Source organism: Cyclopterus lumpus, chromosome 12 (genome assembly GCF_009769545.1).
Source record: "Cyclopterus lumpus isolate fCycLum1 chromosome 12, fCycLum1.pri, whole genome shotgun sequence".
Classification (NCBI taxonomy): Eukaryota; Metazoa; Chordata; class Actinopteri; order Perciformes; family Cyclopteridae; genus Cyclopterus; species Cyclopterus lumpus.
In genome coordinates, this window is record NC_046977.1 from 17,574,739 (window position 1) to 17,600,749 (window position 26,011).

Sequence of the window (26,011 nt, forward strand, 5' to 3'; positions counted from 1 at the left end):
AGTAAAACTCCGGCCTAGTGTGGACACTCCGAGTAAATGTAGCGAAAGATATGCATTGCTATGTTTTTAAACGTAGTCCACACCACTACGTTTGGACACTTAGGCCAGGTCTAATCGTAGTCGTGTGGACATGATCTTTTCCGAAATCCAACCAAGTGACTTTGTTGCATAAGCAACCTGTCTGAACCAGAAACTGCGTTCATTGGTTGTTTGGGAAGGAAAGGACAAATTACTTCTTTTGTCTTTCAGTTTGGACGGCATGGGTTTTCCTTAAATTAACCTGTATCATTGATGTTGTCGAATAAAAATAATCGGACACACAGTCCTAAGCCTTCAGTCAGTTTTCCTTATTGCTTACCCCGTAAAATCCTTTTTTCCTTATTAGTAAATCTATCGTAAATCTATCGATCGAATAAATGTAAGAAAATACTTTAAACATCCTAGAGCCCGTATCAAATATCTTGTTTTGTATCGCACAAGACAAAGAAAACCAGCAAATGTTTACTGTAAATCCTTTGGCTTGCTCAGGCCTTTTTATGGGCAAATGGCCTGCTCCTGGGTGTCTGGGTGCTGTCTGGAGGACACAGAGGCAACATTATTGTGCCTCACCTGGAAAATTGTAAAACGTAAAATATTCAACTAATTGAGACAAATGAGAAAATGTTCTACTGTTAGACGTATCGTGGCTTTGACACTTCATTTCATTCCTCGGTTGTTGTTTTTTTCTTTACGACAAACACCTTCGCTAAGTGTTCGCAGATGGTGTAAAGTTGGCAGACATTGCTGTCCCTATACCGAACACTTTCTCATAACCCGAGAAGCTCGAAAGCTTCACTTGGACACCAGCACCGGCAGACGGGAGAAAATATTTCCAGTACGTTCTGTGGAGGGTTAATTGGTGAGGAATACAATATGTCTTTGAGTCCCTCAGTGTCGGCCGCTCTCTCTCTTTTTTTCACTGTGCTTCCCTCCACCCCCCCTCTTTCTCTCTCTCCCTCCCCCTTCCTGTCTCTCTCTTAACAAGTTACTGAAAAAAATGTGTTTCCAATTAGGCACTGAGGGGAAAAAGAACAATTCTCGACTCCCGAAAAGAAATGCGTCGGTGAAAGAGGGCATTTACATCCTGAGATGTCATTTATTTCCTACAAGATGAGTGGGAGGAAATGTGAAAGTGCACTTGTAAGTTTCACCTGTCTTCTATGTTGGGAACTTAGAAATGCACTAAAATCTTGTGTTTTCATTGGTTTGCAGTAAAAAAAAAAGGTTTCTATGAGCAAAATAAGAATACGATTAAAATGTAAATACCACTCTTCATTCATTTGTATTTATTCTCTCTGTGCATGTGTGTGTGTGTGTGTGTGTGCGTGTGTCTGTGTGAGTGTGTGTGTGTGTGTGTGTGTGTGTGTGTGTGCGTGTGTGTGCGTGTATGTGCGTATGAGAGAGTGACGTCACGTGCCAGAAAAAGGTCCTCTCCTGCAGAGTGTTTGGCAGTTGGTGGGTCAGAGAGAGAGAGAGAGTGTGAGAGTAAGTGTAAGAGAGGGGGGAGAGTGAGTTAGAGAGAGAGAGAGAGAGAGAGAGAGAGAGAGAGAGAGAGAGAGAGAGCTTGGCCAGCGCAGAGAGGCACGGAGACGCAGCAGAGAGCATCAAGGCGACTTCATCTGGGAACAAATCAATACAACAAGTTGGAGAAACAGGGATACTCGGTGCGGGGGGGGAAATAACAACAACAAGAGAACACATCGGAAGAGGTCTTTTCTGCACGGACATTACAATGAAAGGGTTACCTGGCTGCATTTTGGATTTGGAGTCTTTTATTGCACCGCTGCGACTTTGACACACGAGTTGCGCAGTCTCTCTAGGAGTTGTTTGTTGGGGAGGAATTTGAGGGAACACGAAATTAAACTTGAGTTGGACCTCCAGGAACATTGGAAAGGAAGACACAGTAAGTATTTCACCGCATAATGTTCACTTGTAAATTCACAAGGAATTGTATTTATGTTGTCCTCACGTTGGCTCACTTAAAGCGCGTCCTTTCGTGCACGCACGGGTTTGTGGGCATCTTTACATAATCAACAAAAGTATACCTGCCACGTAGACGCGGGTGGAAAGCGATCGGTTCAGATAAAAGCCTTCGATGGGATTAGCAGATGCGCCCGTGCGCGCCGTTATTTCGACGGGAGACGCTCGGTTGTGCGCGCTGCTGGAAAGAGGGACTTGGTTGCGCCAGGGCTGGGCTCTTTTTTTATTTATTTTTTTACTATCAAACTCTGGGATTGGAACCATATTTGTGGAATGAGTGAGTGGATAAAAAAAGAAAAGAAGAAGAAGAAAACACAAGCGGGCGTTGGGTCGGGGAGTAAAAGGTTGGACATCTGTGTTGATTTTCCACGGTGTTCTTCTGCAGTTAAGAGAATGCTTTTGAAATGTCCTCTTTTTTTTTTTCTTCATTGAACGTCTTCATCTCTCCCATAAATTTCAGCCCATTCCTAAAAGAATAAAAGCACCAGTTGTCCTCGCAACAGAAAATACCAGTCAGTGCCAGCACTTGTAGGTGGAGGTAATTGTAGGTAATTGCTTAAACATGATGAAGAGGCCGCAGCGGATTGATGGTTCTTCATCTTCTTGCGGGCGTTGGCATCTTCCCAAATGATCCGCCTTGATGCTGTCTCCTACCGGGAGCTGTGCTCTGGCCTCGGGTCTCCGAACACAACGACACTTTCATGAACGGCATGACTTCACTTCTCGCTGAACTCTGTTTTACTGCCAAGCGGATCACGGGGTTCGGTCCTGCCACCGAAACCAGAACGGATCTTCTGGATGTCTGATTCTCAGGCCGATGGGCCACGTTTAATCTGCCTCACCTGCCACCAGGACAGGAGATGGAGAAAGACCTCGTTTGGTCTGAATCGGCAACAACATTTCAACATCTATCATCAATGGTCATCCCTGCCATCTCTGGCCAGGTGCTTCCTGTTGCAATGGCAAAGTTCAGGGTGTAAAATGAAATCGAAGCTGTGCATCCTGGATAATGAAGCGTATTCAGAGGCCACAAAAAGCTTAGACTCTTCACTGAAGATTGGTATCTTTAACACTTGTTTGATTTTTATTTATTTAGTAATAATCAATGAAGCTGTCCCAACATTTTGGCCCAAAGCAGAATATCTCAATTACTGCTGGCCAGGCTGCAGTGAAACTCTGTATTTCTGTCCCCCCCCAGAGGAGGACTTCTAACTTCTCGTGCGACTTTTGACATTTCATTTAAAGCAGGTCCGGCGTATAGTCTGTTAGAACAAAGCAAATGGCCTGATTGCTCTGCAGTTTGTGTTCAATTGTCATGTTCAGAGGACGAATGTGAATACTTTTGGTGACTCTTTGACCTTTCCCCTCCGGTTCCATCAGAGTTAAGCGAGATAACAGAAGACCTCATGAGCTTTCATTTACTCCCGCTCATTGTCATTATCTCCATATATTTGGCTTTTCACCTAAACATGCATTCAAGAAACAAGGTTTTCTAATTCATCATTTTTTTAAACCGACAAAAAGAAAATAACCCAAAAGAGAAAGCAGCCATATGCTGCCTGCATGCAGTCCTTGCCCTTTGATGTAACCCAATTAATACTGCTCCGAGGCTCAAATGGTTCGCGTTAGTGTGTGTCTGTGAGTGCGTTTATTTGTGTTATCCCAAGAGATGGTGAGAAGACTGTTTACCTCCCACCCACTGCCACAAACATCAGGGGGTCTTTGATGGTAAAGTGGAGGGTGAAAACCTTTTAAACCCGCTGGAGATTGATTTGCTTTGAAGCTGTTTTAATTATGAAACCCACATTCTCCGAGCAATACTTGTATTCACATTTATTCACTTTATACTTTGCAACACTTTCCGGATTTCTTTGAACAATGTTACTTTCACCTTATCTCCAGCGTGCTGACTTTAATCCCGGCCGTGACACGTCCAACAGCTCCAGTCAGGAGGTGAGATATAAGGCCACTAGAGCAAAGGGGCTTCAGCATGTTCAGCCTTGGACTGAAAATAAGACAATTTGGCCTTTCCACTTTGGACAAGAGGAATACGTATTATTTGATTTCGCGAACATTGCTCAGAAGGCATGCAGCACTATTTGTGAGGCCCGTTTTGTTGCTTACGTATCTTAATTTAGTCATTCTTACAAATTTGCTGAAAAACTGAAAAAGTGAGGAACATCAAGAGAATATGGGGATATCAATTGTTTTTCAGATGGATGAGTTTGGACACATGACAAATAAGCTTATATTCTCTTAGCAACACAAAGCTAAACACATTACCTTTTTACCCATATCCTAATAGTATAATATAAAATAGTGTATATGAGAAGCTACAAGATGGAGATGGCAGGAAGAGATTTACACAGAAAAATTGTTTGGAACAGCTTTCAGTTTCATGAACACCTTTGCATACGGAGCAATCTGCAAGAGATAATCGCTTGGTATGAGTTGAGTTCCTGTCCTCCTACTAAAGACCTCTCAGTGGTTAATCATACTGTGTCACCCTGGATATGACACACCAGTTCTCCAAATATGGGGACGGGATGGCTCTCGGGAGCTCAGTGGTTTCCTTAGTAACCAGAAAAGTAGCGCCGGCTATTAGTTCCGCTCGATAGATTTGACAGGATTGCAAAAACACACTCCTCCGAAAAAGTCGTTCCACAACTTGTAAGATGCTGAAAAAAAAAGAAAAGAAAAGGGGGATAAGCTCATTGTTCTGACATCTGACCTTCTCGTTCAAACTAAACAAAACTCCCCCCTGCAAAGACTTCGTCTCCCCTGAAGATGACTGTTTTATGTTACCCCCGCATGAGTTCTGACATCCGTCAAAAAGAGAGGGTCCTTGAAACATCTGTGTTGTGATTGCCAAAGACACGATCCCTCCCCAGCCCCCCGTGACACCGTCCCACCGTCCCACCGTCTCACCGTCCCCGTCCACGGACCTGCATTCCACCCATTCCTTCTCCCAAAGTCCAAATTGTTTCCACATTCATGCAGGTAACAAGAGTGACAACTTTGTGAGCCATTGTGGCAGAGAGGAAATTTCCCTCGAGGTCATGTGAGAAAGAACATTATTTGAGCGAATGAGAATTCCAACAGCTACAATAATAATATTATCCAACGAATAGTTACAAAGATTTGAAGAGCGTTCTTATGCATGTTGTTGTGGAGCGTCTCTAATCTATTTGGCCCCTTAAGCACCACTTTTGTGGAAGTTGTGGAAGGAGATTGCAAATGTTTCTTCAGTTTCCCCTCCAGCTGGTGTGTGGACCTGTGGTCAGACCACCACTTCTTCTTCGACTGCTGATCACGATGGAGACTTAGCAGTACGCACCACAATGCGGTTGCACCCAAAGCTCTGGTGGAGATCACACCTCCGGGTGTGGGACTTGTTAGGGAAACACATATCAGGTGCTTCAATCAACTTCAAACTTCCGAGTGCGTTAGATTATTGCAAAAGCGTCATGTTCTGTGATATCAAATACGGCTGGGTGGTTAGCAGCAACTAATGCGTAAATATGGCTCTGTCTTTGTTTTTGTTTTTAATGATTGGCAGTGGGAGGTCCACATTTGAATAGATTAGATTATTCAATTCAATTTTCAATTCAGTTTATTTAGTATAGCCCAATATCACAAATTACAAATTTGCCTCAGGAGGCTTTACAATCTGTACACATACGACATCCCTGTCCCAGGACCTCACATCGGATCAGGAAAAACTCCCCCCTTTCACGGGGAAAAAAGGGAAGAAACTTTCAGGAGAGCAACAGAGGAGGATCCCTCTCCCCGGATGGACAGAAGCAATAGATGTCATGTGTACAGAATGTACAACATTACAGAGTTACATAAACACATTACATGAATATGACAATGTATGAATGGAACTCCAATCCATGAAACAGAAGGAGGTAGAGAGGAGGGGGGGCGGGGCGATCAGCAGGGCCAACACGGGAGGCCGACTCACCAGGCATCAGACACCGCCAGGTCCAATGGACCCTATGACATGTTGTGCTATTCCCTCAAAAGAGGCGAAGACGAACCGCAAGTTTCTGTGAATGTCGGTGAGGGTGGCAGAGAAACCAGATACTGAAGTCTGGCAAAATGTTTTAGTTGGTCCAATGGACCCTATGAGATGTGAAGTCACAATGACTCCGGGGAGGAAGCAGAGTTAATAAGGTGCACTGGAGACATGTAAATTCATCCATAAGGAGAGAGAGAAGAGGAGATAGGAGCTCAGTGTATCCTAAAACATCCCCCAGCAGCCTATAAGCCTATAGCAGCATATCAAGGAGCTCGACCAGGGCAAACCTGATTCAGCCCTAACTATAAGCACTAATAAAGAGGAAAGTATTAAGTCTATTCTTGAATGAGGTGACTGTGTCTGCCTCCTGGACTGAAAGTGGAAGCTGGTTCCATAAAAGAGGAGCTTAATAACTGAAGGCTCTGGCTCCCATCCTACTTTTTAGGACTCTAGGAACGCATTTAGTGAGCGCAGCTCTCTAGTGGGGCAATATAGTACTACAAGCTCCTTAATATATGATGGTGCATCACCAATCAAGGCTTTGTAGGTGAGGAGAAGAATTTTAAATTTGATTCTTGATTTTACAGCGAGCCAGTGCAGAGCAGCTAATACAGGAGTCATGTGATCTCTTTTCTTAGTTTTTGTGAGTACATGAGCTGCAGCATTCTGTATCAACTGGAGGGATTTAAGAGACTTATTAGAGCAGCCTGATAATAAGGAGTTGCAGTAATCTAGTCTGGAAGTAACAAACGAGTGAACCAGCTTTTCTGCATCTTTTTGGGACAAGATGTGCCTGATTATATATACTTTATTCATCCCCAGAGGTATATTTCTTTGTTACAGCAGCAAGCATGTTTACAATATATACAATACAATAAAATAAAATAGCTGGGCATATTACATTTAAGAATTTAAATTTAAAAAAAGATTAAAAGTGTATACACTGTATCCAAGTGTATATAAAGTATATAAAGTGAAGCGGTGCAAGGGTTCTTGATGCAGACATTGTTGTGGTTTAAAAATAGAAATACTTGCATTATGGTGTGTATAGTTCTGAGACCTTCAGTCATATACCTATAAAATATGGCTCTGTGGGTGGGAAGAGTGGCCTCAAAGTACTGGAGTAGCTGTCAGACACTTGCTCTCCTCTTCAAACTCCTCTGTTATTGCCTCTTTCTCTCAGCTAATGTAAAAATAAAACTGTGGTTCTCACAGGAAGCCATACTTGTCAGTTTGAAGCCGCCGCTGCCATTGACACCTGAGGAATGCAGTTTGGACTTTTTTGGCATTGTTATCTGTTAATGTGGTTAGATGTTGGTACAATAACATGTTGGAAGCCCTAGTGGTAATTGTTTATCGTTTCCTCCAGTGGTTCTCCAACTATGTACCTCCTCTGTCGCGGGCTACATCCGGTGTTGACTATTCCCATCCAAAATAATCAACTGACTCATAGTTGCTTCATTTCAATAATCCTGACCAAAGAGTCAAGTGGTGAAGTTAGCAAGCTATCTAGTAGTGCTGAGCGCTAAAACAAAAGGGGAAACGTTGTGTTATCTTTAAATGCCCTGCAGGAAGCTTGTTTCACAGCCCTGCAGCAACGCCATCTCATTTTTACTTTTCATATTTTGACGCTATGGCAGAAGCAGCTTTTTTAGAACCAATTCTCACTTCCAGCTCATCAAATACAGACACTTTGTCAGTGCTCCTTGGTGCCTGATACCAACGCACAGAGGCACCTTTTAGTGTCTGTATGCTACGCACCGGACTCTTGTCTAACTCTGATGTCGACCCACCCGTGTCATTATTAGACGCTTGGTAAAGAAGAGTGCGTGAAAGTCTGCTTAAGGAGGGTCAAACAAACACAGGACTTTCACCATTGAGACGGTTGTTCGTGTCCCACGTGAAACAGAAAGTCAACGCTGTCTTGTTTGTTCAGGTCCGTCACATAACTCGTTAGTCATTCGTCAGCGGGGATTAAGTAAAGACTGTGGTTGACCGACTAAGTGGTTTTGCTGCCTTTTGCAAAGACAAGTGCCAATGCCGGCACGTCCAAAACTGAGGCTAGGAGCATACGTAGAGGGTCATTGTTGGAAGTGTACGGCCACTGATCAAGTGTCGGCATTTGACACGTTGGGAGTGAGAATTTGTTGGCCTTTTGCATAGTATCGTAACACGCTGGTGGGAGTTAGGTTGCGGCAACAAAGCCACTTGGTTAGGGTTAGAAAAACCACCATGGTTTAGCTTAGTAAGCTACGGACTTTGTGCGTCACGAGACATAACAGCACTAGCAATATCACCGATTTAATATGTCCAGACAACTCAGGGGAAATGGAGACGAGTACTTGGAACAAAAAGAAAGCTGACGAGACAAAGTAAAACAGAGACCCAAAGAGAGAAAAGCAGACAGGCACATACCTACTTGCCCCCAGGTTAGTAGTCTTTCACAAGTGTGTTTCTAAGGTCTCAGCATACCCGTCGAGAACCATTTCCCCCCCCCCGCACACTCAGGCTCACTGTACACACTGCTGCGCAGTCATCATAGTGGGAGCTGCCAGATACTCAACCACAGAGCTACGTTTACTACAAAGTGTGCTCATATGGTATCTTGACAGCATGCGTTGGACTTCCCAGAGACGGAAGTACGACTGTATTACCAAATATGTCCTGCAGTGGACCTCTACATTGTCACATTTTATACACAGAGGCAGATAAAGACATCCATATTTGTTGGGGGATGGATATTGGTCACTTCTAGTCAGCTGTTAGTCACACCATGATCCGGGCGGATCACGGCGTTATAAAACTTCGAGAGCACGAGCCGCAATGACGCAATTTCAGAAGCTCGTGCTGGCGGGCACCGGGCCGCGTGGCCCTTACATTGCATTGTTGAGACATTAATCCGAAAAATTAACCTCCGTGCAACTCTTCATCCATCATGTGTCAAGTATGTGCTGTGTGTCGCAATTTCAGAAACTTGTGCTGGCGGGCACGGGGCCACGTGGGCCTTACTTCACATTGTTGGAACATTAATCCCAAAAATGAACGTCCGTGCAACTCTTCATCCATCATGTGTCAAGTATGTGCTGTGTGTGTGAGGGCAACGAAGGTTGTCTTAAGTTAGTCATGGGAAAACCCAAAAGAGGAACCAAAATCGGCAAGAATGAGGAAATTATTTTCACTCCCAGCGGTATCTGAAAGATACCTCTTTAAAGTGGTACAGTAGTTCTGCAAATAGTTTAACCAAAGCAGTAACACTGCGCTGGTGCAGCTGCTTTTACCTCTATGTAAAAAACTCATTACAGTACTCTGGCTTTTCCTACTTCAGAGACGGTGACACATTTGCTGTTGGGTTGGCTCTGTACTCCGGCACTTTGGATAAACAGTGAAACAATAAACATAAGATTACATTGCTGACTCTCTACTTTTAATTTGAGGGTGGTTATTTTCTCTCGCCAGGTGCCGAACAGAGCGCTGCCGCAGTTCGTCTGAGAATGAAACCGTTTTGCTGATTGAGTGAAATATAATATTCTCAGATGCAGAAGTTGGATTTTTAAATGTTTTAAATAAGGACGCTTTTGGAACCGCATTGGTGGATTCTTCCCAGAAGAGAAGGGCCACATGTGAGTGAATATGAACAAAATAGATTTTTAAGCCATTTTCACCCATTCTGGTGATATCTCAAGAGCGCCTTGAGCAATTATTATATCAAATTTGGCACACACGACCAACTGGACTAAATGAGGAACTGATTTGATGTTGGTAGTCATAGGTCAATGTCACTATAACCTCACGTCCGTCCCATTCTGGATGATGCAGGAATGCCTTCTTTTAAAGAAATTGGCACAAACCACCAATTAGACTCAAATATGAACTGATTATATTTTAGTGAGCAAAGGCCAAGGTCACTGTGACCCCTCAAAACACATTTTTGGCCAAAACTCAAAGAATTGGTATGCCGATAATGTCAATTCCCCCCCAAATGTCTAAACGGATGAAATAAGGAAGGGATTTTGGACAGACATGGCTGTAACGAGGGAATACAACCATGTTCTTGTGTGAAGCACTCGTGACTATTGTTTTCAGAGCATAACAAAATAAAAAGCTTGCTTTCTGCCTTCAGTGAAATATGTACAGTTGGACTGAGGTCAGGTGGCTGGTCTGTTCGGTCAGGAACATTCCACTGCTTGGCCATAGAAACTCCTTGGTTGTCTTTGTCTCTGTGTTTGGAAAACACTGTCCCACTGCGACTTTGTTCTATGATTAAAAGGGCCACAAGTCACTCATTATTGGTACAAAGGCCCTCCACCTTAAAGCTAAAAGTAAGCACTTAAACCTTGTAATCATTGGTTGACTCAATATTGCACTGATGCAATCCCATATTGCATCTGAACTGCGGGTGATGTAATCCACGGAATCTGTCTCCAATAGTGTGATTTCATAAGCGCATGACTGAACACACCCAACAATAAACTACAGAGTGTGCTGGAAATGAATAAGAAATGATTGGGACAAGAATCAATCCAAAATGTACTTTACTGCTGAATGGTCAGAGCTCTTTCCCCACGGATGATTCAGGGGTCAACGTTTTTGCGGACTATTAATGCTTTCACACAAACTGAACTGCTTGTTCCAGCTGCACATTATATTGCCCCCATTCCCTCGCTGGCGTACTCCCTTTTGGAGCTAGGATGTCAAGGCCTTGACAGAGACTGCCGTTTCTGCTTTCGTAAGAAAGGCGTAGGGTTGATTTAACAGCAAGTTAGACCTATGTTTGGCGTTGAGTTCTTCCTTTGCATACAATATTCAAAGTTACATTAAAAAAAGAGCGTATACTGATAAGTTGCAACACCACAGAGAAACCTGACACACCTGGTAGTAGAGGCTGCGTCTCGTGAGGCGGCCATTGCTTAATATTTGGAGAAGTTTGGTTATCGTATTGAAAAACCAGCACAACTGTGAATGCACTGAAGTCTCCATCAGAGGAAGTGCTTCCCTGTTGAATCCAAGTGGAACTACGGCTTTTACTGCATGCTTGTGTGTTAGCGTACACCACTTTATTTAGTGTCAAACAGCTTAATGCCGATCTGAGCTGCATTTCTCAGGACTTTTCAAGGATCATTGTTATGCTTCTGTGTGTGTTTTTCTTTTTCTTTCCTGTTCCAGACATTTAGCTTAAAGAAAACACTGCTTTACTAAAACATGTGGAACAGATCTTACCAGAAAGACCTGAAAGCAAAGACGCTTATTCAATGGGCATCTACAAAATGAAAGGGTGTGTTATACGCTGCCCCGCAGATAATAACACATGAGTTGGATTTCGGTTGTCACTCGGCTTTCCCAAGCTATGATCCCTGGAAGAATTTATAGCCAAATTAAAAAGGCTTTAAAAAAAGATTGTATTTATGATTCTGGCCGTTATTTAGAAATACAACATTGCTTTCAGACTAACCAGAATCCACTTGGAAAGCAGCCTGTCTCTAATGACATGTGTGTAATTCAACACGTTAAATCCTCCCTGGTGGATAAGACTTGTATTTTGTCAGAGTACAGCCCAGTATCAAGAGCTTCTGTTGGCGGTGTGATGAAATGCCCCACAACCTCCGGTAGCGTTGTTCCCTTAGTCTCATCGTTTTAAGTGCACACCTTTTTAATAGTAGCTGTCAAGTTCATACGTTTTCTTTTTAATTTCTCTGCCTTTTCTATGTAAATATTCATCGATGGATTCCTCTAATTCTATTCAAAGGACTACCTGATCCCTGTGTAGTGGACTCTATGGCAAGTTCAGTGCTGTCTGAATGTATACTGAGAATTATTATGCCCCCGTATAGCCGACGGCAAGTATCCCACAATGAATCGTGAAAAGCAGTCGACAATGATGGTCACTAACCAGGCAGCACATACCACCATGCATTGGGCTTAAGGACAAATGGCAGACGGACCAGAAAATCAAGTATTTAATGTGAAGAACATCGCAGCATTAACGGCAACAAAGTTCTTTGTACTTGTACTGAAGTTGGTAAAGTACACTTATTGCAGAGACATTGACTGCTGGCACAGTAATTCCATCTTGACCTTTTCACAATAAAAGCTGCATCACTGCAGGGGGAATGAACCATTTCAGATGCAGAACCCCAGAGCCTACAGTACAAACTCTGTACCGTTGTTTGTAACTCTGTAACGCTGTTCATCTGTACACATGACATCTATTGCATCTGTTCATCCGGGGAGAGGGATCCTCCTCTGTTGCTCTCCTGAAGGTTTCTTCCCTTTTTTCCCTGTGAAAGTTTTTTTTCTGATTTTTGGGTAGTTTTTCTTGATCCGTTGTGAGGTCCCGGGACAGGGATGTCGGATGAGACCAATTTGTAATTTGTGATTCTGGGCTATACAAAATAAACTGAATTGAATTGAAAACACATTCTCTCTCAAATCCAATCAAACGTGGTCTAGTTGGCCTCGTTTGAAAGTCAATTCATGTGTTATTCTCGTCCGTCACAATAACCCCATTCTATTTTATTCTGGTCCTCGTCTTCACATTTAACGACTGAACATGGGTCGGTTCGGGGCCCCGTGTGCTGAGAGGGAAGTGCTTAAGTGGTCGGAGGGGTATCATCCACTGACGAACCGTGATTCAGCCCGTCACGGCTGCAGTCACACATGACTCAACACCAGCTCTCAATCCAGCCCTTGTCCTGAGCCCCGCCGCTCTGTAGCAACTGTTTGAGACTATGTGCAAGCGTGAGGGTGTGTGTGGTTTGTGTGCGCTCGACCATGATGTTAAAGAGACAGTTGGAGAATGAAAGCCTATGTGTGTGTGTGTGTGTGTGTGTGTGTGTGTGTGTGTGTGTGAGAGAGTGTTTGTGTGCATTCTGGGGAGTAGAAGTCCTGTTTCTCTGCTTTCTCGGATGGGAGTGTGGAAACAATGGGCACATTGTGTGGGGAGTTGGCAGAGGGGGAGTAGGGTGGATGTTGAGAAGGAGGATTGAGATGGAGAGGGGGAGAAAGGAGAGGAAAGCAGAGGAAAAGAGAGGTGATAGTGGATGAGTCGAAGCGAGGCAGGGAGGAAGAAATGAAGGAGTGTGGAAAAGAGTTAAGAGGAGAGAAAAGAAAAGAAACGTTGAGAGCTGAGGGCTGAGGCACAAGGATTGTCAGGTGAAACGGAGAGAGGAGAAAAGGAATGGGCAGGCAGGAAAAGGAGGAAATAGCCAGTGGGAAGATATTGAAGCAGAGCTTAGGAAGCAAGGAAACAGGATGGAGGGTCCGAGGAGAAAGAAAGCAAAAGAAATGAAGAATGATGACAGTTGGAACGGAGGACAAGTGAGGGAGATGGAAGACGTTTTGGAAAGTTCTGATGTATGTCCTCTCAGTTTTACTTGTCGTTCGTATAATACCCATGTTGCCACAACATAGTCAACCTTCTCAATGTCCCGTACAACACTGAAATACAGATACAGTAATATATAACTTCTGGTTTACTTTATTGTAGGCTTCAGGTAAAAGTATAATAATAAACGACAGATACTTAATTAAGTTAGCTTAGTTTAGCTGAGAAGCTAATCGTTTAGCCGGTGTGATCATATCCCCTTCATGAGCTTTGTTATCCAGTTGCTGTGTCTTTTTGTAAATAATAAATAAATTGTGTTAAAAATCGTTATAGTGGTTGTTAGACGTTCAATATCTATTCCAGATGCCTTGAGCTGTGATCCTTACTTGTTGACCAATCAGAGTTTTTGGTAGCTCTGATTGATGGATATAACTTTGGAGATTTAAAAAACATACCTTATTTGGTAATAAGCTATAATATGGTAACTATTTGAAAAATATTTTCTTAGCTTCTAGGCTTCAGAGAAAATCAAAATCAAAGTCTGGTTTGACAAATGCTGCACTGCCAAAACTTGATTGATTTGTTTCATACGCATAGTTTTACATCTTCGCAAATCACCATTATTCTGCCCCAGATGTGAACACTGGAATCATTCTTCAATATGACAATTTATGCATATCTATAATAACTCTCTCTTTATAAAAATGAATAATTTTCATAAATGAATAATTCATACATAGCCAGAAAACCACAGAGCCAATATTTCCTTCTAATGAACTACAGGGCTCCTTCCTGGGTTATAAAACATTAGCATTTTTCGCCATATCCACATCCAAATCAGCATATTTTCCAAAGCCAGAGGATGTATTATGTCCTCCATAGAGAATATCACCATAACCCCTTTGAACTATACATCCGCATTATAGTCTGACATACTAATAAATGTTCTGGGATGCAGACTAAACGTTCTCTCTGCATAGGAATAATATGTCAAACATGTAATTCAGTGGTGTTCCCCATAAAGCTTTTGACTGCACTGCAACAATAACAAATCCAAGGCGGGATGATTGATGGTTGAGAAACTGGAAGCAGACTTGGGTTCAGTGGCTGACCCAGCCAGTTCATCTCAGCATCTCTTCATCTTGGACCAACGATAACTCAAACTCTAAACTTACATGCAGAGTATCCACCAGAGGACGGGTCGCTCACAATGGTGAGAAACCCAATCTAAGACAAAACGTTGTCGGCCACCTGGCCTCACTGTCACGACTGCACAGTGATGACGCCTCTTGAAAAATGACAGAAGCAAAGTCATCAGAGATAAAGTTACATGACAAGCGACCAGCGTCAAACTGTGACATCTCCTCACATATCTATGAAATCCTAAAATTCATATAACGCAGTCAAAATGTTATAGCAATGTCTCACAAATGTCTAAAAACCTAAAAAACACAAAGGACCTTTAGACCTACAGTACACTCTTAAAACATATATTTATTTCTAAAACACAGAATTACACATATTTCTTACAGGCGGCAGGAAGTATAAACTAAATGAAATATAGATTCAATTGAAGATGCTTGATAACAATGTTTGTGAGGGAGAGCAATAAGTGATAGGCCCACTTCTGGATCTTAGATTAAAATGGAAAATAGAGTTTGGATCAACAAAGGATATTTTTGCTTCCGTCTGTAAGTGTTTGTGTGATGCAACAAGTCCTCCACTTAATATTATGATTAATATAGATCCCTCTTAAATGCCACACACAGTTCCTTCAATATAGCTGTGGCCTCCTCGGCACCACTGTCAGGCCAGAATGTCCATGCGTATCAAAATCTAAAAGACGGACATGAAGCCAAAAATCTTTACCCACAAGATAATATTCCTAATCATGAAATAAACATAAATGTTTTGATTTCAATGAGAGTGCGATCTCATCTTCAACGAGCAGTGTGGGGTTTAATGAGCACAGTTTTATGGGCATTAAAACATATTGAAGATCACTGTATGAGTGTGTGTGATTGTAACGGTAAAAGAGAGACTACAATAATGAATTGTGTGTGTGTGGATTGGGGGCACGTTATGAATATACAGATGCAGCTCTGATGCTTGAGTTATGACCTCACTTGTGTGGATTGCAGGGTGGTCCTTTCATAGCCTGTTAGACTCACATACACACACACACACACAGACACACTTTCTTCTCTCTCTCTCTCTACACAGCCAGACTGTGTCACACATTGCTAACAAGCATGAAGAGAGTGTGTCGACACACACACTCGGGCACAGCGAGTGTTTTGTTCTCCGTCTTTAACCCGGGGTTCAACACATTGTACACACACACACACACTCCCGAACATTCCTCTCCCGCTCAAACACACGCACACACACGCACAAAAAAAGTGTGTGTCAAACTCTCTCTTTTATAGAGCACATATATACGTACGTACACACCCAGGTGCAGGAACAATCCCAAATCCCCTCGTTCCAAGTCCTCTTTCTTGCTCAATCGTTCCCTTTTTCAAGACCCACCCACCATCTGTTGCAAACACACACACACACACACACACACACACAATAACAGGATGATGAAAGTGTTGGGAATGTCTGCTGAGAGGCGACTGACACTTCCTGCACTTTCTAGTACTGACGGCTGGCCTCAAGCCCCCAATGCCCCGGTGGCTGCTCCCTCCAGACGACTAATGGCCATAAACTGCAGATGACAAGCAGGATAAATGGGCTTTTCCATCTGCGGTGGTTATTGTCGAAGAGACTCCCTCGTCGCCGAGCCATCCCGTCACTCAGCGCCTCTGAGTGCTCGGCTTTCTCTGATTGAAAAGCGCCGTTCAAAAAGCTCAGAAGTACACGCGTGCTTGATAATGTATTTAAGTAAATCACAAGCTCACCGCGGACACCACAAGGGGAAACAACAAGTCACGAACAGGCTGGCTGCTTCCAGCGCAGCATCAACACATTGAGCAGTTGCTTTTCCAGAGCGTTGACCTTGAGCTGCTTCCCGACCTTAACCCTCTTGATAAGTTTGTTTCTTAGGTACAGCAATGATGTGACCCGGTGCATGTTGAATCATCCAAAAGTTGTCAGAAACCAAAAAATCCTAATAAATATAGTTTGTACCTCATGGCCAACACCATTACTAACAATTCAATCAGTTTTTAATGGAATGGAGTTATTCACTCCTCCATAGATCAGAGTTCATTTATGATAACTCACTCGTTTTCCTGAAAAATACATGTTCAAACTATTTTTTAGGTACATTGGAAAACTCTACCATAACATGTATTTTCTCCAAAATTTAATTTTCATTTTTTCATTTTCTTTTTTTCATGGGGTGATAAACAGAGATGAGACACATGTGCTGTTCAGGGTCATATTGACCGCTCAGTCAAAATGAGTCATAAGGATTTGTATTGAAAGTTTATTTATAGTGTTAATATACATGAAAGGCATGCAGTGCCCATTAAGGGTCCCTCTTGTTGTTATGTGCTGTCTGATCATTCAAAGATGGGTTGAACAAAAATATTCACGTCTGTCTGAAAGCAATACTCCCGTTCATACCTCCCATTAAAAGATCCACCGCCCTCGTTACATGGACACATATACTCATATCTGAATTTATGCAAAGCTTTGTTTATACTCACGTAAACCAACTAAATGAACTGTGAAGATTAAAAAAAGACAACAAGTGTAACCGGCCAAAAGACATCCACCAACCTCCACAATTTGAGGAGGGCTTGTAATTATGGATCAACTCATACCTCCATTGGCTTTGTACAAGCCGTGTCAAGTATTACACGCTCTATGAAGAAAGAAAAAAGGTTGAACATCCTGTGAACAATTTGATTTGGCAATTGGATTTTTAAGACCTGCTGTTTCTAAACATATTGCTTTTTCATAACCCCTAGACATGTAAATAGTCTAGGGGTTATGAAACCTCATCCTCGGACTGTGACCTCCAGCATTCACTGGGGCGTTTTGCAGCCGAGTGCGAAGCGGCAGGGATGAGAGTTAGCACCTCCAAATCTGAGGCCATGGTGCTCTGCCGGAAACCGGCGGATTGCTCCCTCCAGGTGGGGGCAAACTGCCTACCCCAAGCGAAGGAGTTCAAGTATCTCGGGGTCTTGTTCACGAGTGAGGGTAAGGTGGAGCGGGAGATCGACAGGCGGATCGGTGCGGCTGCAGCAGTAAAACAGGCGCTGTACCGGTCCGTCTTAGTGAAGAGGGAGCTGAGCCGGAAGGCAAAGCTCTCCATTTACTGGTCGGTCTACGTTCCAACCCTCACCTATGGTCACGAACTCTGGGTCGTGACCGAAAGAACGAGATCTCGGATACAAGCGGCCGAAATGAGCTTCCTCCGTAGGGTGGCCGGGCTCAGCCTTAGAGATAGGGTAAGGAGCTCGGACATCAGGGGGGAGCTTGGAGTCGAGTCGCTGCTCCTTCGTGTCGAAAGGAGTCAGCTGAGGTGGTTCGGGCATCTAGTCAGGATGCCTCCTGGACGCCTCCCATTAGAGGTTTTCCGGGCACGTCCAACTGGTAGGAGGCCCCGGGGAAGACCGAGGACACGCTGGAGGGATTATATCTCCCGGCTGGCCTTGGAACGCCTCGGGATCCCCCAGAATGAGCTGGAAAGTGCTGCGGTTGAGAGGGAGGCCTGGGTCGGCCTGCTGAACCTGCTGCCACCGCGACCCGACCCCGGATAAGCGGGTGATAATGGATGGATGGATGGATGTAAATAGTGCTTTTTACAGGCGATAGCGTCATTCTCTGGCACACATTGGCTAACTTTGACTTCTGAAGCCTCATATTAACTGCAGAACTGAGCCTTGTGAACTGAATGAGACAGAAGAGGACTGTGAATTGTGTCCGTACATTATCAGCACATTGGTAGAGGATCCTTTTATGGACAGTTTGAATGGAAGAAATGTTAACAGCAAACAAAAAACAGTTTCAATATACATATGAGCTTTGGGAAACTATCCTTTTTAAATGAGCCTGAATCCTTCTGAATGGTCCAGAGTAAAACAAATAATAATTTAAACTAAAGATAGAGTAAAACATGTCATGAATGAACGTGGCCTTGTTATAATGACCAGTGGCCAGTGTTTGTTTCTTCGTGTTTCTCCTGAGAAACCAACGAGCAGAAAAGAAACAGATACATCCTGCTTGCCTGGAGCAGCGCTGCATCGCGATGATTTTAGTGAATGAAATAACACTTTACAGCCACTCCAAGCAAACATGGCTGCAGACGGAGTCCCTTATCGGCCCCCGACGCAGGAAATTGGACATGTAAACGGAGGCCAGAAAAGCGTTTATTTAATTGATTATGACTTCCTTTATACTGTTCCTGGTGCACGGCCATGCCTAATACACGCCCGCCTCGGCTAAGGGTCATGCAGATGTTGTGCGCCGCCAACATTCTGAGCCGGTCTACTGTATAGTTCATGCACAGTCTTGCTTTTGGCTTGGGTCGAGGTGAAAAGAAACAGTCAGGACCTGAGTTATGGGTCATTGCTACCGGCAAAACTCACCCATTACATTGAGTATGCCTTGTATATCATGACGATTAAAAAAGTAAGCTCTATACCAGCTAGATTTAGAGCTTTAGGAGCGAAAACATTGTTTTGGGCCAAACTTCAGCTTTGATAGCTGAATCTTCGAGAGGGGATGGTTGTGATTGTGGATCCAAGGGTTTAAAAAAAATTAAATTCAGCTTTGACAGAGCTGAGATTTTCTTTGCTGTGTCACTGCAGAGAGACAACAACAGAGGTCTGAAGAGAGACGTGTTTCCACTAAAACACCGGCCTGTTTGTAGAGCTTGTAATACTCGTCCTTTCATTCCTCGTCCCACTAGCCTCCTCACTCCATTCGTCTGTCTTACACACACACACACACACACACACACACACACACTGTCCCCTACTTTAGCCCTGAGGTCCTGTTTCCGGTCCGGGGTGCATGAGACGGACGAGCCAGCATCTGTGTGGGGACTGGAGCTTATTACACACACACGCGCGTGCACACGCACACGCACACACACACACACACACACACACACACACACACACTTGTGAGCGTTTTAAGCAGGAACATTCGTAAAAGTCACAGGTTTATTCACACAGCAGGCATAAACGCACACAGCTGCGCACACATAGCAGGCATGCACGCAGACGCACACACATCACGCCTGCAACTGCAGACAATAGGAGTTTTGTTTCTCAATAAGGTTTGTTTGCTCTGATAGAGCTGCTGCTCACGTCTTAACGAGGGCTGTTTTCCTGTTTGTGAAATGCTCATTACGGCGCACACACAACGACAAATCCAAAGTGTGTGTGTGGGGGTGGGGGGGTCTTTTTCCATGTTTCAGGAAGCGGCTTAAGTCCACATGTTTCCTAAAGCGCTGCTGTGTGTCGAGGGTTATGAAAGAGGAATATATACGTTTTTCCAAGAAAGTATGGATGAACTCATTCTTGACAGGAGCGTAGGACACGTTCCTGTTTAGTGTAGACGGATGTTGTTTAAGTGTCCTCAACTCATTTCTGAAAAACCTTTTTTCATGCTACTTTTTACCAATCGATCTTTTGTGATCTTCAAATCGGCGGAGAGAAATCTAGAAATCATTTTACCGCATACCTCTCCGTGGTATTGTTTATCCGTGGGCATTGTCTTGAGATAATGAGCACTGTTATAGAACAGTGCATGTGAAAAATTAGAATTATTATCATAAAATCATCCGTCATTTACACATAAATCGTTCCTAACATGTCAAATTAATTTCCTCCCTTCAGAAAGAACCACTGCCACCATGGAGAAGGACCAGTGCTACTACAACGAGACCATCGCCTTCTTCTACAACCACAGTGGCAAGTACCTCGCCACCGACTGGAACACCGTCAGCAGGCTGGTGATGGGCCTGGGCATCACCGTGTGCATCTTCATCATGCTCGCCAACCTCCTGGTGATGATCGCCATCTACGTCAACAGGAGATTTCACTTCCCCATCTACTACCTGATGGCCAACCTGGCGGCTGCTGACTTCTTCGCCGGACTGGCCTACTTCTACTTGATGTTCAACACGGGGCCGAACACCAGGCGCCTGACCGTGTCCACGTGGCTGCTGCGCCAGGGCTTGATCGACACCAGCCTGACGGCCTCCGTGGCCAACCTGCTCGCCATCGCCATCGAGCGCCACATCACCGTGTTCCGAATGCAGCTGCACACACGCATGAGCAACCGCCGCGTGGTGGTGGTGATCGTCATAATCTGGACCATGTCCATCGCCATGGGGGCCATCCCCAGCGTGGGCTGGAACTGCATCTGTAGTCTCGAGAACTGCTCCAACATGGCGCCGCTTTACAGCAACTCCTACCTGGTCTTCTGGGCGGTGTTTAACCTCGTGACCTTCGTTGTCATGGTGACGCTCTATGCCCACATCTTTGTCTATGTGCGCCAGAGGACCATGAGGATGTCGCGGCACAGCTCCGGGCCACGGCGCAACCGAGATACCATGATGTCTCTCCTGAAAACCGTGGTGATTGTGTTGGGTAAGTTATCTACTCCATTTATACTGCATCCATCTTTATCTAGCAAGCTACATCTACTGTGTACGACATCTCTGTAGCGGTGGATGCAACATTTGAAGTCTGCAGCAGCAGCAGCAGAACAATGACTCTGTTGATCCATCTGTGAGGCCGCAGCATTCAGGACAAGTGTCTGCCTTGCACGACTGTAGGCCTCAAATACATCATCTCGGCCAACGCCGTCGTCCCTTTAGGAATCCCATTCATGCGCTGTGATTGTAAACAAGCAGTTTTAGGAAGAATGTTTGTTGCGTTTCAGGTTTGTTGAGGCCAAAGGCGACCGTGAGTGTCTATGCTATACTGGATGCAGTGGAATTCAGGGTGGAGTGGATATAAATATTGCTGCATAGCACATTGACAGATGTGGTATGTTGACTTTATTCAGAGCAGATTTAGGCCCTCAGTGGATGGAGGATGTCAGCACGGCTGCTTTCACAGCCTGTTTGAATGCAAAGAACAAAGCAAAATCTCTTTCTTTATTTCCTGAAGAAAATGAAAGTGGAGATGGAACAGATGGCCACTTCTGCAAATTTGGTGGGAAAATACAAACATTGAGGAAAGATTTAGAGTAACATGAGAAAAGTGCTCGAAGATCGTCTTCACGACATCCCCCCAAACGTGTCTTTAAATGTCTTAACCCCAGACTACACAACATGTCTCATGGACAGTGTACAGTACAGTTAGACTTCATGCTTAATAAATGTGACGACTGCCCATTACTATATCCTGTTTTGTTTATAGTTGACTAAAAGTCATTTTGTTTTTTTCTCAGTCAAAGAAAATGTAACCATTTTAGTATAGATTTAGTCAATGAAAACTGTTGAGTTTAGTCTTTTTTAGTCATCAGATTATAGTGAACATTTCAGTTAATATCTCCTTCTTTCTATCCCCCAAGCCCGGTTGTTGTCTTTGTAAAGTTAACAATTTAAGTAAGTAAACATTGCTAATTAAATAGTCGACATTACTCGACCGTGCTCCTGGTCTGCTGTCGGTAGCCAGCGAAAGCTCCGGAGAAGGACCTTCAGTTAGCGGCAAACTTGCATTCAGTTTTTTTCTTCATGGAAATAATGAGAAATTTCGGTCAAGTTTTCCAATGTTCTCGTCAACAATATTGCGCGTTGACATAGTTTGTGTTTAATGACATCGGTGACGTCTGGTTATCGCCTCGTCTCAGTCATATTTAGTCGTAGATTTTGTCCATGCAACTAACACTCATTAGGCTCGTTCGAGATGAGCCAGTTCTGCGCAGATTCGATCGGCGGCGATCGGCGCGCAATGCATGCTGGTTAGATTTGTGTCCGACTTGCTCCCGACTTGCTCTGACGTCATGCACACATGGTCAACGATACTCTCACGAGAGCGAGGCGGCCGTCGGTTTTAGAGCCAGGCGCCGCAGGAGCTCTCCATCGACTGCGTGGCCCAGTGCATGATGGGAAACGCCTGGCTGTCGCCACATCAGAGAGCTGATTGGCTCTTAGATCTGACAGCAAACACCACATGTAGAAAATCCTTATTTTAACATTCGATTGTTCGCTATTTGTCTCATGTAGTGCAAATATGTGGGTGTTAATAATAATAATACTAATAATGTATAAGGTTATTTATTTAGCATCTGTAAATAAATAATGTATAGAGAAATGACAACTATCTTCACATATATGTATTTATATAAATGTATGTGTAAATAAATATGACATCCAACAACTACAATTGTCTGGATTCCAGGCGAGGCGCAGCTCTAACGAACGAGCCTATTGAGAAGGCTTGTCACAGATGCAATGCTCTATATTAAACGGGACATTTTACGGAACACTTGTTCAGTGCTTGTGCACAAACAATTGTGTATCTGGAGTGCCTACCACCCACCGAACTGAGAAATAAAACAATCATTCCGTTCAATCAGGCAGCATGTGATTCAACAAGAAATCACATTGTTGTTCCCCCTCCACGACTTGAAAACGATACCTAGTACCATATTTTCTTTTTCGCACAAGCCAATCAGAGCAGACTAGGCTTTTTAATAAGGGGTTCTTAAAGAGACAGGCGCTCAAACGGAGCGTTTCAGTTGGAGGGTGTCTTAATATACCCGTATTGGATATATTAAGACAGTATGAGACAAATCAAGTGGTTTTTTTTTTACATTTAAGCATGTAAACATGTTCTAGTAGAAACCCAAAATACAAATATGAACCTGAAGATGAGCCTGTCATGTCCCTCTTAAGATTACTATCAGATTTATGCTGAACGCAAACTGATAACTGAGAAAACTGCTAAAACTCCTCCTAGTTTCCAGCATCATTTACAAATAGCCTGCCAGTGCATGTCTGCAATTGTGAAATATTCACAGCTAATCCGCAGTTATCACCTGTTTACAGCTGATAAAAAAAAACGTATCAGTTAGATTCAGTCTTGTAGGGCGATTTAAGGGCACCCTGTGAAACCAGGCTTTACAAGGACAGCACAGCTCCCTGGGAGAAAATAAATAAGGTCCAAACTTGTGAAAATAAGAAGCAAATTGTAATTATTTGGAATTGTCCTTTAATGTACTGTATGGTCCAGTTGAGTAGTGGCGGTAAACACATTGACAATGCTTTCTACTGATGCTGCAGTACCTGTTTTATGTTTGAGCTGAGTGTGCAGTCTGACAGTTTTATGTCCATCCATTCAAGTCTAGGAACGTTTCCAAGTCTCCAGGCCTCTTCAGTGGTGTGTAATGAATAGAGGCATTTTGTTCTTTGCATTACAGCACAGTAGCACACCAACCTAGTCGTGTGTGAAGTACGTTGGAGTGTGAACTGTGGGAAAAAGACTTGTTACTGCCTGGAAGCCAGGAAGTGTTGGTCCCAGACAAAACATACCAAAGGATTGTGTGTGATTTGCCTGTTGTGCGCTCTGTTATCTCATCCTGTTGCCTCTGTTGTCTTTACTACGCACTTAATTCAAAGCAGGTGGACAGCAGCAGTCTACGGCATGTTTAAAACTGGAAGGTGTGTTCTGCTGCGTGGACATGCCTTGTTTGTTTCTGCTTGTTTAACTCATCTGCAGTTCCATGCCTTCTAAAGGCTACGAGGTAATAGGCTGGACATGAAGTCAATTACTCTTAGTAGTGGATTACTTTTATCGGTTTGAAAGTCGTCCTGTCATTGCAGATGCTCCTCACTTATGTAGTCAGTGTTTTATTTACCACTCCAGAGGAAAGTCTGAGTCATCCAATAACACTTGAAAATATCCCCCCGAAAAGATAGCACGTTCCACAGACCCATATCTCGAAATAGCATTGGATTCCTTTGAAATGAAACAAAATACCTCTCTCTCTGGAATTGCTCAATATGAGGTTCTACCAATGAAGGACCAACCTGGGGTCAAGAGGTCTAGATGTGGATCTGAAACCGTCAGGATGTAACATTCAAGAAGTGAAATCACTGACTCCGAGTGAATGAACTATTGGTGCTATTTGGTTTCGTCCCTGAAAGGTTACAGCCGACTGCTGAGGTTAAAGGAAAGTTCAACCATTTAAATCCAAGGGTGCTTGACTGATACCTCTTTTATTATTTCCCCTGCAACGGACCAGTATGAAAAGAACACACAAAAACCTCTTTCAGTAATGTAAAGTAGCAAAGTGTATCCCACATTCTCATCACATCAGGGTGCTTGCCAAACGGTGGCGCTCCACTACGGTCGCAGTAAATGTGCTGTCACACGTAAGACCTTTAGGTTTAGGCAACAAAACCACTTAGTTAGGTTTTCGAATAAAATATTGGACTTAAAATAAGTTTGCAAACTGATTAAGTAGAGAAAACACGTAACGGGGAAAACACGTCATTTCAAAATAACTCAAAAGCATTCGTCTGCCTCTGGTGTGAACAGTTTTACTGCGGTTCAATAGTTCAATAAATCACAGCATTATTCATTTGAATCCTTATTGTTTTGAATTCCCATAAAAGAAAAATAACGATGTCAAACGACTGGAAAAGTGAAGTCTTTTGAGCGAGGGTGTGATGGGTTTTGGTCCAGTCAGAAATACACTGCTGTTTCTGAGTGAGGTCATTCTTGAGCACAGAGGAGGAGAGAAAAAAGCAGTTTTTCTTTTTCGGTGTTCCAATAGAAGGTAGTTTCCTGTTTTCCATTGGATGAACAGTACAATCACTCATTCTACTCTCTTGGACACTTGATTTCCTGTTTGATTTGAACAAAAAAGAGAATCCCTCTTTGCCTCTTTTGGTCTTACACTGTCCAAAGTCAAACAAAGAAAGGTAGCCATGTCTCTCGCGGGGTTAGAGTTGCCTGTTCAGTCTTTGCTGGGTTCAGCCTTTGCTGCTTGACGAGGAAGTGGAGCCCACAGCGTCCAGCGTCGCCCAGCTGCCGACCACATGACGATAAGTGCTCCCCTGCTGCCTGCTGCCCTCTGTCCACTTGCCCCTCTCAGGAGGCTGTAAAACCAGCCATGGGTCATTTATTTTCCTGGAAGGACCGAACGAGATGGAAAGTTGGTTGCACGCACTCTCGCACATTCATAAGCACAGTATACACAGAGACTTTTCTCACACTCTCGTTAACCCCAGAAGAACAGTGGGACAAGAGATTGGCTCCGTCCTCGTAACGTTACTCACTTAGTCAAACGATGGGAAAACTAAACCAGAATCTGGCTTGTTGAAAAAGAAAAGTCATTTTTCCAAAGAGAGATAGGGACACACACACACACACACACACACACACACACAGATACATAGAATATAAGCACACACACGTAAAACAGTAAGTTAAAGGTAGTTAAAGGAGTTTTTCCACCACTAGTAGTGCTAATGAGCATATATTCCACAAACTGCTGTGTGTTGTTGTGCACGCATATAAAAAACACACATGCATGTGACACAATGCACATTTCCGCCTATGATTTCATACTGTTCCAAGTATGTATGTTTGTCCGACCAGAGATGTGAACTGTTGGTAGTTGGCCATAAACAGGAGGCTGTGTGTCGTAAACTGTAGTAGGTGCCCACAGAGGTGCATATTCTGAATGCGCTGTATGCACTGTCCAAAGAATGTTCCAAA

At 43.6% G+C, this 26,011-nt stretch overlaps 1 protein-coding gene across 2 annotated transcripts in view; it reads left to right on the plus strand.

Annotated features, from left to right (window-relative positions):
- Positions 1–1,548: 1,548 nt before the first annotated feature.
- Positions 1,549–26,011, plus strand: part of lpar1 (lysophosphatidic acid receptor 1) — a 35,805-nt gene continuing 11,342 nt past the window's right edge. The window contains exons 1-3 of one of the 2 annotated variants that reach the window (XM_034547531.1): positions 1,549–1,942; positions 3,922–3,972; positions 20,168–20,923. In XM_034547531.1, coding sequence (XP_034403422.1) covers positions 20,185–20,923 — 739 coding nt within the window. In that variant the 5' untranslated portion in view covers positions 1,549–1,942; positions 3,922–3,972; positions 20,168–20,184. The remainder of the gene's footprint in view (positions 1,943–3,921; positions 3,973–20,167; positions 20,924–26,011) is intronic. The other variant, XM_034547530.1, reaches the window with a different exon arrangement.